Source organism: Aspergillus udagawae (assembly GCF_001078395.1).
Source record: "Aspergillus udagawae IFM 46973 DNA, scaffold_5, whole genome shotgun sequence".
NCBI classification, from domain to species: Eukaryota; Fungi; Ascomycota; class Eurotiomycetes; order Eurotiales; family Aspergillaceae; genus Aspergillus; species Aspergillus udagawae.
In genome coordinates, this window is record NW_025091268.1 from 494,757 (window position 1) to 510,459 (window position 15,703).

Consider the following 15,703-nt stretch of genomic DNA (forward strand, 5'->3'; position numbering starts at 1 on the left):
GCAGGTTAAGCCGCTTAGCCAGACTGGTATATTAAAATCATGTGATGTAAATCGATTAATTGCTTCAAGGAAGGCCAAAGATGCTGGTATGCAAGAGAGGTGTTTACAAAGGCAGTGGGAGAAAGTGCATGATAAACCCCCACCACCAGCACCTACGCAAGAGAATATGGTATCAAATGGATCAGCAGAGGCAGCAGATAAGAATGGCGATTTTTCATATATATATAACCCCTAGTATAGCCTCAAAATCATGATTATATTCAAAATTGGTGGTTACGGTCAAAATGGTGGTTATGGTGCGTATGGCACGGATATGTGGCTGCAGGAACCGACTTGGTACACTTGGCGAACTCTCTGCCTCGAATCATACTTTGTTGCCTAGCCACGGTTAAGCTTCCGGTACTTGGCTGTAACTTTGTGATATAAAAGTTAGAATATTAATTGCACAGATTGTGACTTATGTAGAGAGAGAGAATGATGGCATTTGACCCTATTTGACTATGAATAGATGTCATCACGCAGACAGGATGATTCTGATTATTCTATTCCGTATACATCGGAATCCAGATCGGCAGTTGACCCAGCCTCGGCAAGCCATGACAGCTGTCTTCAGTCACAAACAACCCCGAAACCCCCCAGGATGGTGGGGATCAGCGTATCATACAGCGAGTGGGGAGTCCTCCCCGGATTCCCCCACGGCAAACAATCAGCGACAACTACCGGGCACTAGACTGGATAACTTCATTAGGAACCAATAGTCCTCTCGACTATTGTCCATCACCGTACCATCGCACGTTGATCCCACTGCTCGATCAGCCAAAAGGGGCTCCTCCCTATTTATCCAGGGCATTTATTTAACAGTTGTTTTGCGATTTGATCATCATCATGCCATCTATCGACCTACCAGAGCAGACCTTCGCTATGCCGGAGGACACACCCAAAAAGATGAAAACGCAATCTGACTTTCTAGAGAAAGCAGAACGAGACGTTGACATCGTATCAGACCCAGCCAGCGAACTATCCGAGCCTCATCGTGCATATCTCCTCCAGCGACATGGCACCCTGGACCTCGACCCCCTCCCAAGCATGGACCCGGCGGATCCGTACAACTGGCCCTTATGGAAGGTAATTCTGCCCATCCTGGCTATTCGAACAGAGATTAAAGAAAACAGAGAATAACCAATCTCCTCCTGGTGGCCTTCCACGCATTCATGGGCACCTTCATCGCAGCGAGCATCATCGCCGCGTACGAAGACATCGCGGTCGACCTGGGCGTCTCGATCCAGAGAGTCAGCTACCTCACCTCGCTGCAGATCGCCATCCTGGGCGGCGGCCCGCTGGTCTGGAAACCACTCTCTCATCGGTTCGGACGGAGGCCTATCTTCCTGGTCTCGCTGGTGCTAAGCTGCGCGTGCAATATCGGCTGCGCCAAGAGCCCGGATTATGCGTCCATGGCGGCGTGCAGGGCGCTCGTTGCCTTCTTCATCTGTCCGGCCATGGCGATCGGGAGTGCGGTCGTTGCAGAGACTTTTTTCAAGCGCGAGAGAGCGAGGTATATGGGTGTGTGGACGGTGATGGTGACGTTGGGGGTGCCGATTGGGCCGTTTATCTTTGGGTTTGTCGCGCAGCGCGTGGGTTATAGGTGGATATACTGGATTTTGGCCATTGTACGTTTCTGCATCCAAAGTACCAGGATACCGCTGACTGAGTACAGACCAACGCTATCCAATTCATCCTCTACCTCTTCTTCGGCCCTGAGACCCGCTACATCGGCAGAGACATGGGGACAGGCAAAACAGCCTTCCAACACGAATACCTCTCCGTCCGACGCATCGACCCCACCCCATTTACGCTCCGCGAATTCTACCACCCTCTTACCCTCTTCACCAACATCCCCGTCCTGACCGCCGCGTGCGCCTACGCAATGGTCTTCCTCTTCGGCAGCGTCCTCAACTCCGTCGAAGTCCCCCAACTCCTGCAGTCCAAGTTCGCCCTCAACGCCCAACAACTCGGCCTCCAGTTCCTCGGGCTCATCATCGGATCCCTCCTCGGCGAGCAGCTAGGCGGCCACGCCTCAGACAAATGGATGGCATTCCGCGCGCGCCACATATCCCGCCGGCCGCCCCCGGAGTTCCGCCTCTGGCTGAGCTATATTGGATTCCTGCTGACAATCGCAGGCATGATTGTCTTCCTGGTGTGCACGGAGCACGCAAAGAAAGGGGTCTGGACCGTCGCGCCGGTGGTGGGGACGGGGATCGCGGCATTTGGGAACCAGGTTGTGACGACGGTGCTGACAACGTACGCGGTTGATGCGTACCCGGCTGATGCTGGGAGTATCGGGGTGTTTATCAACTTTGTGAGGTCCGAGTGGGGGTTTATAGGGCCGTTTTGGTTCACGGCGATGTTTGAGAAAGTGGGCATTGCGAGGAGTGCAGGTGTGGTGACGGCGTTGATTATGGGGGTTAGTTTTGTGCCGACGGCGCTGCTGCACTGGAGGGGAGAGAGGCTTCGTTTTCCTCAGAAGGAGTAGACTGTATCGTATGAAGTATAGATGCTATAGATGCTATAGATGCTATGGATTGCTCTCTAAAGCCCTCCTCTCATCAACGGTCAGGTCGCTCTTCGCCCGACTAATCCTCACGAACAACGCATTCACCACCAGTCCCAGACCCGACAGCGCAACCTGGAACCAAAACACAGCCTGGTAACTCTTCCTTAGCCCTTGATCGTCAGTGTTGACCTGCACAATATCTGCAAACCCTAAATGCAGCGCGATCCCTAGATGCAACGTGCAGTTGATCAGCGCCCCCGCCAGCCCTTGCTTTTCCAGCGGCATGTTACTCGTGATGAAGATGTTTGTAACGTTGAAGCTGATGTCGATCCCAATCGTCCCGCAGATCATGGCTGGGAAGACAAACGCCCAGTACCCTCCGTTCTCCGGGAGGAGAGCAAAAAAGAGGCCTGAACCCATGTATCCCAAGCAGGAGATGAGCATGAGGATTGTGCCGGAGATGCGGTGTAGAATGAACCCGCCGACTGTGGAGATGAGCAGCCCCCCAAACGCCATGGGGACGGTCCATGCGACGATTTGCAGCGGACTGGCGTGCATGATGCTTTGCATACTGCGATTGCGTTAGCTTGGCCACAAAATAGATCAGGAGGAGACGTACTATAATGCTCCGTAGAGCAGAAAGATCCCCAAACTGCCGTACAAACTGACAAGCGAGAACAAGAGCGGCTTCATATACTTGACCGCAAACACATCCGCCGTCACCAGGGGGTCTCCCACCACCCACCCCTCCACATAGACAAACACCGCAAGAAGCACCACCCCCAGCGCAAGACACACATCGATATACACCGTCGCCCACTGCCTCGGCGCATGCGCACTCCCCGCGATAGCAAACACCAGCAACACCAGCCCGGGCACCAACAACCCGGCCCCTAACCAATCCATGCCCACCTTCCTCCCCTTCCTGCGCTCCGCAAAATCACTCGGAATCGAGAAAAACGACGTCGCAGCCGTCACCGCGGCAAGAATCCCCCCGATAAAGAAATACCACCGCCAGCTGAGAAACCGGCCACACAGCCCGGAGAAGAAAATCCCCACGAAGAACCCCAGCGCCGCGCAGGCGCCGTACACGCTGAAGACGAGGTTCTTGCGCGGGCCAGGGCGGTACACGCTCCCCAGGATCATCATGCCTGATGGCAAGAACGCAGCGAGCGCGAGGCCCTGTAGTGCGCGGCAGATGACGAGCATTAGCCAGGTTTGGGAGAAGCCGGCGAGAATGGAGGAGATGGTGAGCCAGGCGGCGCCGAAGAGGTAGCATGCGAAGCCGCCGTACATGTCTGCCAGGCGGCCGAAGATGAGGAGGGTGGAGGTGACGGCTAGCGAGAGCGCTGTGGAGGGCCAGATGGAGGAGGCGAGGGGGATGTCCAGGGCGGAGATGAGGGTTGGGAGGAGGATGTTGGAGCCGGAGATGTAGTATTCCTAGTTTGTTAGTCGGTAGCTAGGGCTATCGGGGTGAGGGAGCATACAGCGAGGATCTGCGACATGACGATGGAGAAGCAAAAGGTTAGTTCGGACCACAGGCTGGAGAAGCAGGGTGGTCGCTCGCGGCCTAGTCTTTCGAGGCGAGCTTCGCTGTCTTCTATATCTTGGACAGTTGCCATCCTGGCAGGAACTTTTCTCACAGGCGTCTCCTCCATTGTCATGTTCATTACGAGGAATCATCCTGTCGAGAACATCTCAATTTATATCTACAGGACATTCTGATTTCTAAGCATGGGCGTCGGCCAAGAGACTTGGTAAAGCCAACCTTCCAGAATAAGTTTCTACTCGGAGAATTGAACCCACCTTCAGTCTAAGCAGCTTTAACATGCAGGATAGTGCCTTAATACATAGAAGCTTGGCCTCTTGGCGCTGACTCTGGGCTTCCGTTTTAGGAAGTTGTGAGGAGTGGGTCTGATATACGAGACCCACAACAGTTCTTTGATGGCCTTCTTCAACGCATTTCATCGTAAATTTCTGCTCATACGTGTCGTAGCACGAGAGTTGATTTATAACCAGAGAAATTCTCAATATAATCGTCTGTTGTGCAGTTGCGCCTCTTACGGAAACTCATCGAAACCGCACCAAAATCACTATGATGTGTCGACAGTCTAACCAGGCTACAGGGCTTACTGCGTGCAAGAGTAGCCATAGTTGCCTGGCAAAGTCATTCGAATTGCTCCAAGGACTTGGTGGTCAAATACAAAGAAATCATCAACGCTGCCATCGAAGCACACAGGCATGAATATGAATGCTGCCATACAGGCAGAGCAACAGCCCTAATCCATAAAAACCAAATCTAAGCTTCGGGGTCGATTCTCGCTGACAATTTCTGATGCGAGAAGTCTATTCTTTATTGAGATCAAGTTACAGATTGCTCACAACATGAGCGAGCATCTCAGACTCCCTCGTAACGGGGTACTCTGTTATGCGCTGCGCATAATTTTAAATTACGATGATGGCAGGTGAGAATAGCGTTAGATGGTTTCACAGAGAGCAGTAACTATGACTTCTCCCGACGCACGGTGTGCCGCATCATGTAGCTCATAGTCAACCTTCGGAGTTGTGTGATCAAGAAAGTAAGAATGGGGTGTTCACAGTACCAAAACAGAGATAATTTTCTAGCTCATTCACTGTCCATGCCCAGAGGGTAGGCTCTTGAGTCCACAGGTGACTGTCAAGTGAAGCATAGTGTTCAAATCTCGTCTCTCTGTCTTCTCATCTCTCGCCTTGCCAGGTGCCCATCCATCCAGACACTAAAGTGTAGGATACTTCCATATCACTTCTTCCTTTCTCGGTCCAATCTGAGCACTAAAGCCAGTCCACCATGGCATCCACAACTGCCTTCCTCGATCTCCCGGTAGAGATACTTCTAATGATCTGCGACTACCTTGAACCTTCCTCGGCAGTGGCTTTGAAAAATGCAAATAAGTACCTCCGGTCCACCATCACCGTTGACACAGACGATTTCGATCTTGAAGACTTACTTGCCTACTACATGGCCCTTGAGATGTGGCCAGAGTGAGTGTGACTCCCAAACAACAGTGCAGGCTGCAAGCAGATAGAAGGGATGATCCTTACGCTTACATACCTCTAGATACTGGAACCATTTCTTCTGTTGCGACTGCGGGAAAATCCTCTCGGCAGATAAGTTCTCAGACGACCAAATTACCGGAGAGTATCACGAAAATTGCGACAGAACTCCGTGGAGAGCCTGCATCTCCTGTGCGATAGAAATAAGGCTGTACGAGCCCTATGATCAGCCCATTATGATCAATCAGATGGCCCGTTATTACTGCAAGGGGTGTGGAAGGCTGCAGGGAAGAGGTATACGGTGTGAAAGCTGTGGTCGATGCGATGATTGCATAGGAGTCGACTTTGTGATAGCCCAGAATCGGTACAGGTACAATCTCGTCCCACTTTCATCGTGCTCCAGTTGCGGCGATGAGTATGATCTTATGTATAGTATTGGTATGTGTCAAGCTCTCTGATTTTGAACCTTCTTTTTATTGCTTGAATATACTGATATGAAGATTAGGGGATGGCTCATGGGACCGATGCTAGGTCTTCTAGGTGGTCAAATGGAGACGGGACATTTTGCATTATGCCAACCACGGACCTGCTGGTGCTACGGCCGGTGAGCAGGCCGACAATAGCAGAGTTAGACTCCCTTCTAGCATCTGTGTATTGGATGTACTGTTTCTGTTTGTTTCTGTGGCTTGATTCCGACCTACACTATGGCCATGATCAGCGCAGTGAATCCCAAACCAGAGGTTCAGCCCTATCTCCATGTGGAATTTGTTTGTTTCTCATGGAATTCTTCATGACTACCTTCAAGCCAAAATTGTAACGAGTCATTCACTGTGGATAAAGGCAAGTCCCGCTGAATCAAGGAAACATGCTGACCCTTATGTGTACCTATCCACTCCACAGCCACTGGACAGTGAATTACATCGGAAGTAGATAATATAAAAGAAGATATCTGAATGAGCCGAGCTCTAAATCTCTACAGACTTCACCACTTTGCTCTTCATAATGGCTATAAACCCTTCTCTATCGTGCTTTCCTTCTCTCTTCCAACTCATTGCATTCTGCATCTTTCCACATCTCTGCAGCTACAAGCTTTAATCACTATAATCCTTACATCTCACTGTTCGTGATTACATGCGTCACCAACACATGTCCCGTTCAAACACAAGGAAAGTGAGTCTAGCTAGGAGCCATTCGCAAATTTTAAGTGCGATATGCTTAGTTTGGTCATGAACGGTTGTTGCAACCTGCCGTCGTTGTGTATCACTCTTATCTAGATGGCCAAGCACTAGGGTTGGAGGGATGTCTACAACTTTGTCCAACGTCCTCTAGCTGGTATCGTTATTTCTCCGCCCAGTAGATTGTATATATATAGCTAGCTACAGAGCTGCACCTTCGATGCTGCTAATTATGGTTTTATCCAATGACGTCGCATGCTTCTTGTCGCAGGATAAGGGTAGGTACAATATCCACCTGGGGCCTGCAATTAAAAACCATGCAACTGGGACACGGCAGAGCAAGAAGCCATCGCACATATCGTCCTTGAAAACTCTACATCTGAACTCTTGTACTTACTAAGTATGGTTGAGAACCAGCCATGGATAAGACTACTACCGATCGGATTCTTGTCGATTAAGACTAAAAGGTACGGTTGGTTCATAGGACTAGGGCGGGGCCAATAGCCGTGTATATCACACATTTTACTTTTGCAAAAGACCTTGATAGAGTGTGATAGTTTCAGGGAAGCAAGCAGAGTGATAACCATCCCCCTAAATCATTGTATGGTGTATGAAAGATGGATGGTTATACACACAGTGACGCCGTCAAAGTAATTGGCTGGGGACAACCATAGACCTTCTTGTGAGCCGGCGTACTGTAGCAGCCAGCATCGTTGGCCGCGCAGTCAAATTCCTCGCAGCCTTCTCCGGGGCTCAGCGTGTTGTGGTTTGCCGCGAAGGGGTTACCCCATTCATTGCTCAGCTCATCTGAAAAATGCCGTTAGTGGAAGATTTCGTAGAGGACAAGTGGATATGGAATACTCACAGTACGCATAGTCTGGGTTAGAAGAGAATGAATAGCCAAAGAAGAGAGGCTTATCCAGCGTTTTGGTCTTGGCGATCTTGATGGTCTGCGCATTCGTTCTGGTCAGCCTCTCTCATTATCTGGCTTTAGGGCAGAACAGATAAACGTACCGATCCAGAGGCTCTGAATTTCTCCGAGAATGTTCCGCCCGAGGGAATGGTGGTCAGAGGGCCGGGGGCGCTGCCATCGTAGGGGAACGACTGCACGTACACGGTGGTGCTACAGTCGTTATTCACGATGGCATTCTGGGCAGAGGTCAGGCCGAGGAGGGCACTGAACGCAATCAGAGAAGTCTTCATGGCGGATATTAGTCTAAAGGTTAGCAAGGAATAGTTAAAGTACCTGTCTCACCCCCGATTAGATGAGGGGAAGCCCGGGCTTCATATAGCTCTGCTACTCAAACACCGCAGTACCGATGAGTTACCGATGAGGAACATCCAAGAAGAGCATCCAAGACATCGCGGCGCCCTGGCCCATTCAACGTCCTAGATTGTCAGGCCACCGCTCGGGTATCCGTTTCCCCGCTAATCAACACGGGTGGTAGGTGAGACATGCGCATCATAGCCACTGCATGTACTCCGCATCAGACACCGCACGGGATACCGTTGCATCCCGGCGGCCAGTTTCTCAACATTGGATGGGCGTCCTGTCGACAGTGATCCACGTCAAGTAAGGATGATCTCAGTGGTGTGGAGATACTCCTGGAATCAAGGAATTCATCAGTCTAGAATCTCAGCTGGTTTCCCCACTTCTGACCCCGGCCAAGTAACCCCAAAGTCATTTGCCCGTTCCCCACGTGAATGCGATGGTGGATGCTGTCCCCCATCAGACCGCGGCTCCATTGGTATGTCGCAAGGAATGCTTGTAGTACGATGTGTATATTCTTCCTTCCAGAGTAGACATGCCCTTTAGCTCCCTGATTCATGCGAAGGACTCCAGGTCAGTCATGTGGTCAACCCTCCTGGTTTAGTTTGTATGGTCGCTAGTAAGACGAGGTCCTCTCCGGGCATTTACTCTTTAACCTCTGAGTTCTAGCGACGACAACTGTGTCTTCAGCCCAAGACAACCTTGCCTGATCATTATTATGAAGCTCATCACGAAAACTGAGGATCCGGGATGTTGTCGGATAATTTGCCCGTTTCAGATTCAATGGGGGTTGCGACCTCCCGTAATATTGTTTTGCCCAGGGTCTCGCTGGACTACCTTGCCCTGTGAGATCTTCTACCCCCCATCTACCTCACCATCTCCCTTACCATCTCCCTCACTATCTCCCTCACTATCTATCACTCTGCCTATCTCGCTGCGTGCCTCTCTCCCTGCCTGACGGCCTGCCTGCCACGGGGCCTCTTGGGCTGCCTCTCTCGCTACCATGCTGCCTCTCTCACTGCCATACTACCTGCCTTGCTGCCTACACATGACTATAGATCCTGTCTTTAAGCAGAGAAACAGCCCTAACTCATGAAGACCGAATCTAAGCTTTCTGTCCCGTTCTCGTTGACACTGTGAATCTGATGCCAGAAGCCTACTGTTTATTGAAGACAAGTTATGATTACTCTCAAGATGAGAGAACATCTCAGGCTGCCTCATAACGGATCACTCCGTTATGCAACTGGCAATAGCCGGACAATGCACACTCCATTCCCCTTTGCACGAAGTCAGGATAAAGGGTGCATCACTTCAGGCTTCTCACAACGGAGTATTCCGTTATGCAGCTGGAATAGTCACAGAATGCAAAGCACAATCTTCTATAAAAGCAGTACTGTTGGAAGAATGCAACTCTTTGTCTTCTACTTACTCCTCTCTTGGTCCAACTTGAGCACAAAAGCGACTCCATCATGGCATCCACAACTACCTTCCTCAATCTCCCAGCAGAGATCCATTTAATGATCTGCGAGTACCTTGACCCTGCATCGGCAATGGCATTGAAAAATGCAAACAAGTATCTCCGGTCCGCTATTACCGTCAAGGATCCAAAGTATTTCAAGTCGGAGGACTTCAACGTATATCATATGACACTGGAACTGTGGCCAGAGTGAGTAGGCCTTCAACAAACCCTGCAGTGTCCAGGGAGCTAGATGACCGATCCTTATACTTACATACCTCTAGGTACACAGACCACTTCTTCTGCTTTGAATGTTGGATATTTCTGCCGGCTGACAACTTTACCGACGAGCAAATCACGGGGAAGTGCGGGAAGAAGGGTTATGCAGCGTCGAGGAGATTCTGCATCGCCTGCGGCACAAATGGGGGAACATACCATCCTTATGAGAACGCCCTCGAGGATGACCAGATGACATATTATTACCGACGCGGGTGATAAAGGCTGCAGTGAAGTGGTGTGTTGGTTTACCGCCAATGTGATAATTGCATAGACGACGACTTACGATGCTGCGACGAGGGGATGATTTTATGTTTATTATTGGTGTGTCAGAAACCATTGGAGTGGCTTGGATATACTGATATGAAGATTAGAAGATGACTCGTGGGAGCGATGCGAGGTCTCCTTCTAGGTGGTCAATGGAGACAGGACATTTTCCCTTATGTCAAAGTTGGGCTATTGAGAAACTGGCGATTATACCTTCTTGGGAGCATGCCGAGGGTTATATTTTGATGTTTGAACTAGCCTTTAAGCTTGATAGCATATACTAGGCTATAAGGATCTAAATTATCACTCCAGGGTAATAGAGGTCCTACTAGAGACAGGATGTTCCATCCTAATAATATAGCCTAAGATATCTACGCAACTTAGTGGGTGGATTTGTTGTGGGATTGAATGACCAAATTGTTCATATTAACTTAACTAACTAGTTAAGTAACGTAATTGGTAAGTGAGCCGCCACAGCAAATTGATCTTGGAAGGTGCATTCAATGACTGAGATGTTCCGGTATTACTTTACTGCGCTGACCCTCAAGCTAGGATCCGCGCTTCTAGTTAGTTTTGCCGCTTTAAGATAGGGCTTGATACGAGTACCTCAGGATGAGTAGGGTGCGTGCAATAGAAAACCTGTGGCTCTTATTCACAGCCTGCCACATCATCGGCGAGCGCTTAGACAGGGTATTCTGCATCGTTGCGGATTCATATACCAACTGGTATGCCAAGATTGTGACAAGTCTCGGCTGACCGTCAATCCCGACGATCCATTCTGGCAAATTGGTGCCCCATTGCCCTGAAGCGGGGACCTCGGCGTACCAACCGTGGACCACCCAGGGGTACTTTCACCGATAACCCAGTGCACATAGGCTTTCAAAGATGATAAACCAAACAGACCTACCTGAGAGTATATACTTTCTGGATGCCGGGTCTTATCCGCAGCCGACCATGTTGTGGAGTAATAATTGTCGGGAGAATGATTTGATGCAAGGCTGAGCCTCATGCCAGTCAACGTGCCGAGAACGCACGGTTGGTCTTGGGGCTCGTATTCTGCTGTTACGCAGTATGTGAGAGGCTGGTCCTGCATAGATCCAGTCAGCCCCCAATACGAGAATTATGAAGAGCGCTATCCACTAATAACAACATGGCAATACATTAAACAGGCTAATGCGCATTTCAGGGAGAGCCGAACACTCTCTCAGGAGCATCCGGGGAACTTTGCATCTAAAAACAACCTTTAACCCTTCAACGTCCCACCATAATAATCCAACGTCCTGAACGATGCTCTTCATACCCCTATTCTGAACCGCACAGAGAGTCGAAAGTCACCAAATCTTCGGCTCAGGCCCTTCTTTTTGGTCTTCTGAATACTTTCCGAAGGCCAACCTCTATTTCTATCTCCTGCATCGCAAAGATGGCCCGACTGTTGCACTTCTTCACAGCGCTATACACACTCTACTCTCTCCAAGTAATTTTCGCCTGGACCTTCGTCTGGAGAAACGCCAGCGACACCCCTACAATCGAGGAAGGCACCGGCGCACAGCCGTGCAAGGCAATCAATCATGCGAAAGGCAAAAATTTCAAATTCGATCCTGAGGACAGTCTTGTGCGGATCTACCTGTACGGCTCACCCAATTGCACAGATAACCCCGGCGAGAGCGCCGAACATGATCTCACGCGGAGCTCGACTAGTCTGATACGGGGGTTCGCGGTTATTGACCTAAGAGGCGCGAATACGAGCACTAGTGGGGCACTCGAGCCGTTCCCTGGATCCGACTGGTTCAAGTCATCTCCTAACAGCCCAATCGTGACTGCCATGGGAAAAAGACTGGTGGCGGAAAATTGTGGGAAGTACACCGCGGGTCCGGGCCCCCAGTGGACTGATGCGGACCGGGAGTCTTATCAGTGTTGGCAAAAGAAGCTTGGCTACACTGGTGCGGACGCCGATGGGTGGCCCGGGAAGACGAGTTGGGATCAGCTCAAGGTGCCTCTAACGAAGAGCACCGGGTCTTCTACAACCACGGAGATACCTTCGAGTACGATTACGAGTACGGGTACGGGGACGCCTACGGGTACGGGAACACCTACGGGTACGGGAACACCTACGGGTACGTCTGCTCCGCCTACGAACGGTTCCTCGGGGTCATCACTCGGCGGAGGTGTAATCGCTGGCGTAGTGGTGGGCTCTGCGGTCGGGCTGGGATTCATCGGGGCGATAATCTATTTCGTGCGACGGATGGGGCGGCGATCTCCGCCGGAGTCCAGAGAGGAGGCAGAGCAAGAGCCAGGGGGTGGTGGTGATGATGATCATAAGGTCGATGATGCTGCAGTAGCAGCAGGAGACGCAAAGTCGATGGAGAAATTACCAGCCGAGGCTGAAGCCATTCCAGCAAAGATCCAGAAACACTACGTTGCCGAGCTTCCAGGAGACACAGTGATAGCAGAGTTGAGTGATAGTCGGAGGATCCTTGAGTTGGGAGACGGTCGAAAATACCATGAACTTATGTAGTCGGCCTGTTGGTATCGGCATATCATCGATTTGTTGATGATGGAGCTTGATAGCATCGGCTGGTCTCAATGGAACGCACAGTCTTCTTGCTTGAGCCACGACAGAAACTGCATTTTAACTTCTAAATGTTGCGTTCACATACATTGAAAGACCATGCGCTCCAGATTTGGTATATGTACTTCTCTGGGTAAGACGGCAGCCTACGAGCTTAATCCAAAGGCTCCTCCAGCATTGAGCAACTATCATATGAGTGGAATAAACTGAACCCCATTATTCAGGTACCAGTGTTTCTAATTGACCCCGTCCGTGGCTATAAGGTCATGGCTTTCTCAGGTAATGGTTCACCCAGATGGGTTCCAGCTGGTGCGCCAGGGATCCAGCCGAGCATTAGAATAGGTGTAGCAAGTCAACTGGTTCAACCACGGCTCTGTCCGCTAGTTGAGTGACAACTGCGCATCAGTTAGCTGATAAAGCTGCTTAAATGTATAACATACATGCTCTCATCAACTGCATGAGAAGCGAGATAGAATGGGGTTGGTCCGAACTACAAGAAATTTTCATATCTGATTTCACACTCCTCCATTTTTCTTGAGCAGAAATTATTCCGACCGTCATTGCACGTCAGTCCTACATTGCGAGTTATTAAATATACTGCAATCTGAGAAGAGTAGGTCATAGAGAGTGAAGCTTTCTGGGCATACATGTTGAAAGTGTTTAGTCTTGTATTGATTAACAAAGTGATACATTATACTAAGGTATAAAGACTGCTACTGTCCACCTGAGGATCTACACCTACTAAGGGACAGTTTTTGAACTTCTTAGATGGTGCTGTGACGTGGCTCCTTTCTATATGCCCCTTTGACTTCACACTATAGAGCCGGCCGTTCGTGCTTTTACTTAAGGTGATGGTGCAAGGAGAGATCTCCCCTCATAAAATATCATAGGTCCAGTTGAAGTTCTGCAGCTATACTGGCATCTAAGTGCTTTGACACGTAGTGGCCCAACTTGAGCGCCTGCTGTGACTTTCATGTCACTTGCCACGGCCTCCCAGTAAAATAGAGAAGAGTCGAGGGTCATTAATATTGCCCTGGATATGAGTCCCTCTCTCTGAAGTCGTGCTATGTCCACTGTAAAGATTTCTACTCCCTTCGATATTGGTATTCGGCGCTCCGAGGTCACCTTGAATATGCACACCTTGCCCCATCACGAGGGAAGTTCCAGAGTAGGTATGGCCAGTCGCTGATATCTGAGAGGGATCCCACCCTCCAGTAGAAGCGTTCTCCATCTAGTGTCGATAAGCTTTGAATTAACTCACAAACCGACGGTTGACTCACCAAAGTAGCTTCAGTTTTCTCGAAGGTGTGGTAGGCAAGTAGGTCATAGCCCTTGCGAAGAGCGTCACGAGCCCGTTCCAGTTCGTTACTGCGTACACTGCCATCACCGGGAAATGCTGATTCCATCAATCTTTCTACCTCGGTTAACTTCTCTTGTAAAGCAGTGCCTGATTTGAGGATTTCGTCCATGGTGGTTCGTAGTTTTTCATCTCCCTTTTCCATCCTCTCAAGCCTACCTTGGATCGCGGTCGTGTCAATGGCAATCCCAGTGGACGCTTCCTTCAATACAGTCAGCTGGGCAGTCATTTTGTTTTCTTGCCGGCTGAAAGCCTCCGCAATCTGGTCTTGTAGATTATAGATATCAGTTTGTACGGTTTCGAAGCGACTCTTTTGTGCTTCAGACATTTCTTCCAGCAACACACTATGGTGAAGTAAGTAAAGCTGCAACTTGCAGCGATTTATTATTAGAGTAATTTACCTCGAGTTGGCAGTTATATGTGTATTGAGTTCCAAGGTGAGCCCTCTCAGTCGACTATCTAGCTCCTGGAGCTTTTTCTTATCCCAGATATTGGCAAATGCCACCTTCATGGTCTTCCATTTCGTGACGTTGCCGTGAATCTTCAGTTTATCCAAGGCCGATTTGAATTCAGTTGCAATGACCAAGGAACTCTGTCGGAGGCGCCCTAGGCTGTGGTCTTCATCCTTGCTCCTTTGTCGCAAGTTTCCCAGTATTACCTCAATGTCTCTGACAATGATGTCCCGCTCATTGTTGATTTCTAGCTCCCCAGTGGACTCCTTGAGCTCTGCTGCCACAGATATGATCTTATATCCGAATGAAATCAGATCCAAAACTGCAGTGATGCCTCCGATGATCGTTAGTGGGTCTGCCATCGTGACTTTGATTAATATGACATGAAGTAAAACGAGTGTTACTCGATATAAGGCGGATAATCATAACATACATAGTACCGTCTGCTTTAGGCCACTTTGCCGCGTATAAGTGAAGAGAAAGAGCTCATGTGATAGATGTTGTTTTTGGTAACCTGCGAGCACTTGACCATGATGATGATGCAATCTAATGGAAGAACTTCCATTCAACTGTAGTAAATGGATAGGATGACGATGAAGTTACTCAATGCAGAACTGTTAAAGCAAATTAAGGTTAATGTGTACCTTGGCCCTGGTACAGTCTAGATGTGCCCGGACGAGTTCTCCCAAGGACCGATTTCAAGATAAACTTTCGCCACGTTTTGTGGGTGGAAAAACCACCAACCAAGTAGCTCGAGGTTAATCCCACGTTTATAATAATCCTCGTGCTACAGCTATGGCACTATGTGTCGAATCAAAGTTGTGCAGGGTGTCATCAAGGGCTTGGCGATCATTTTTGGCCTATGGGAGAGCAATCAAGTTGACAGAGATCGAGCCAAAGTGAACCGAATGATGGCTCAGGCGAACTTTGTTGTCAGAGATCGAACGATCGACGCTGTCAGTGGTTCGTTGGCCATGTGATTCTAGTTCTCAGTTCAATCTTGGCAACTGTCAGATAAGGAGTTTGAAATGCCCAGTGTGTGAATTGTTTCCTCTCACCACTTCGCCAAATCCTTTTGTTTAAACCATCAGGATAAGATACGTGATGAGTCAACCTATGGTCCAGGCGAGATATGGTGAAAGAGCCGCAGTATCGGACCGGGAGTACAGCGGTTCAAGTTTTGTTACTGGCAATGGACTGCATATCCAAGGAGATCTATCTGGTCCAGTTACATTCGGGCAAGGTAAATCAGCCAAGTCTTAACTTCCGATATGATGAAACTGGCATCTCTTATCCA

At 49.6% G+C, this 15,703-nt stretch overlaps 6 protein-coding genes across 6 annotated transcripts; 3 read left to right on the forward strand and 3 right to left on the reverse strand.

The window, feature by feature from the left end:
• Positions 1 to 885: 885 nt before the first annotated feature.
• Aud_006986 (putative MFS multidrug transporter) lies at positions 886 to 2,530 on the forward strand (the record flags this gene model as incomplete). Its single annotated transcript, XM_043291882.1, has 3 exons — positions 886 to 1,125; positions 1,173 to 1,667; positions 1,715 to 2,530. The coding sequence occupies 3 exons, from the start codon at positions 886 to 888 to the stop codon at positions 2,528 to 2,530; spliced, it is 1,551 nt and encodes a 516-aa protein (XP_043147817.1).
• Positions 2,531 to 2,572: 42 nt separating this feature from the next.
• On the reverse strand, positions 2,573 to 4,221 carry Aud_006987 (putative MFS multidrug transporter; the record flags this gene model as incomplete). The annotated part of the gene is made up of 3 exons (XM_043291883.1): positions 2,573 to 3,122; positions 3,171 to 3,991; positions 4,039 to 4,221. 3 exons carry the CDS (start codon positions 4,219 to 4,221, stop codon positions 2,573 to 2,575), a joined length of 1,554 nt encoding a protein of 517 aa, XP_043147818.1.
• Positions 4,222 to 7,384: 3,163 nt separating this feature from the next.
• Positions 7,385 to 7,962, reverse strand: Aud_006988 (uncharacterized protein; the record flags this gene model as incomplete). The annotated part of the gene is made up of 3 exons (XM_043291884.1): positions 7,385 to 7,566; positions 7,625 to 7,709; positions 7,774 to 7,962. 3 exons carry the CDS (start codon positions 7,960 to 7,962, stop codon positions 7,385 to 7,387), a joined length of 456 nt encoding a protein of 151 aa, XP_043147819.1.
• Positions 7,963 to 9,498: 1,536 nt separating this feature from the next.
• Positions 9,499 to 9,980, forward strand: Aud_006989 (uncharacterized protein; the record flags this gene model as incomplete). The annotated part of the gene is made up of 2 exons (XM_043291885.1): positions 9,499 to 9,695; positions 9,770 to 9,980. The coding sequence occupies 2 exons, from the start codon at positions 9,499 to 9,501 to the stop codon at positions 9,978 to 9,980; spliced, it is 408 nt and encodes a 135-aa protein (XP_043147820.1).
• Positions 9,981 to 11,448: 1,468 nt separating this feature from the next.
• Positions 11,449 to 12,543, forward strand: Aud_006990 (uncharacterized protein; the record flags this gene model as incomplete). The annotated part of the gene is made up of 1 exon (XM_043291886.1): positions 11,449 to 12,543. The coding sequence occupies one exon, from the start codon at positions 11,449 to 11,451 to the stop codon at positions 12,541 to 12,543; it is 1,095 nt and encodes a 364-aa protein (XP_043147821.1).
• A 1,030-nt stretch (positions 12,544 to 13,573) lies between these two features.
• On the reverse strand, positions 13,574 to 14,768 carry Aud_006991 (uncharacterized protein; the record flags this gene model as incomplete). Its single annotated transcript, XM_043291887.1, has 3 exons — positions 13,574 to 13,828; positions 13,878 to 14,298; positions 14,356 to 14,768. The coding sequence occupies 3 exons, from the start codon at positions 14,766 to 14,768 to the stop codon at positions 13,574 to 13,576; spliced, it is 1,089 nt and encodes a 362-aa protein (XP_043147822.1).
• Between the last annotated feature and the right edge of the window lie 935 nt (positions 14,769 to 15,703).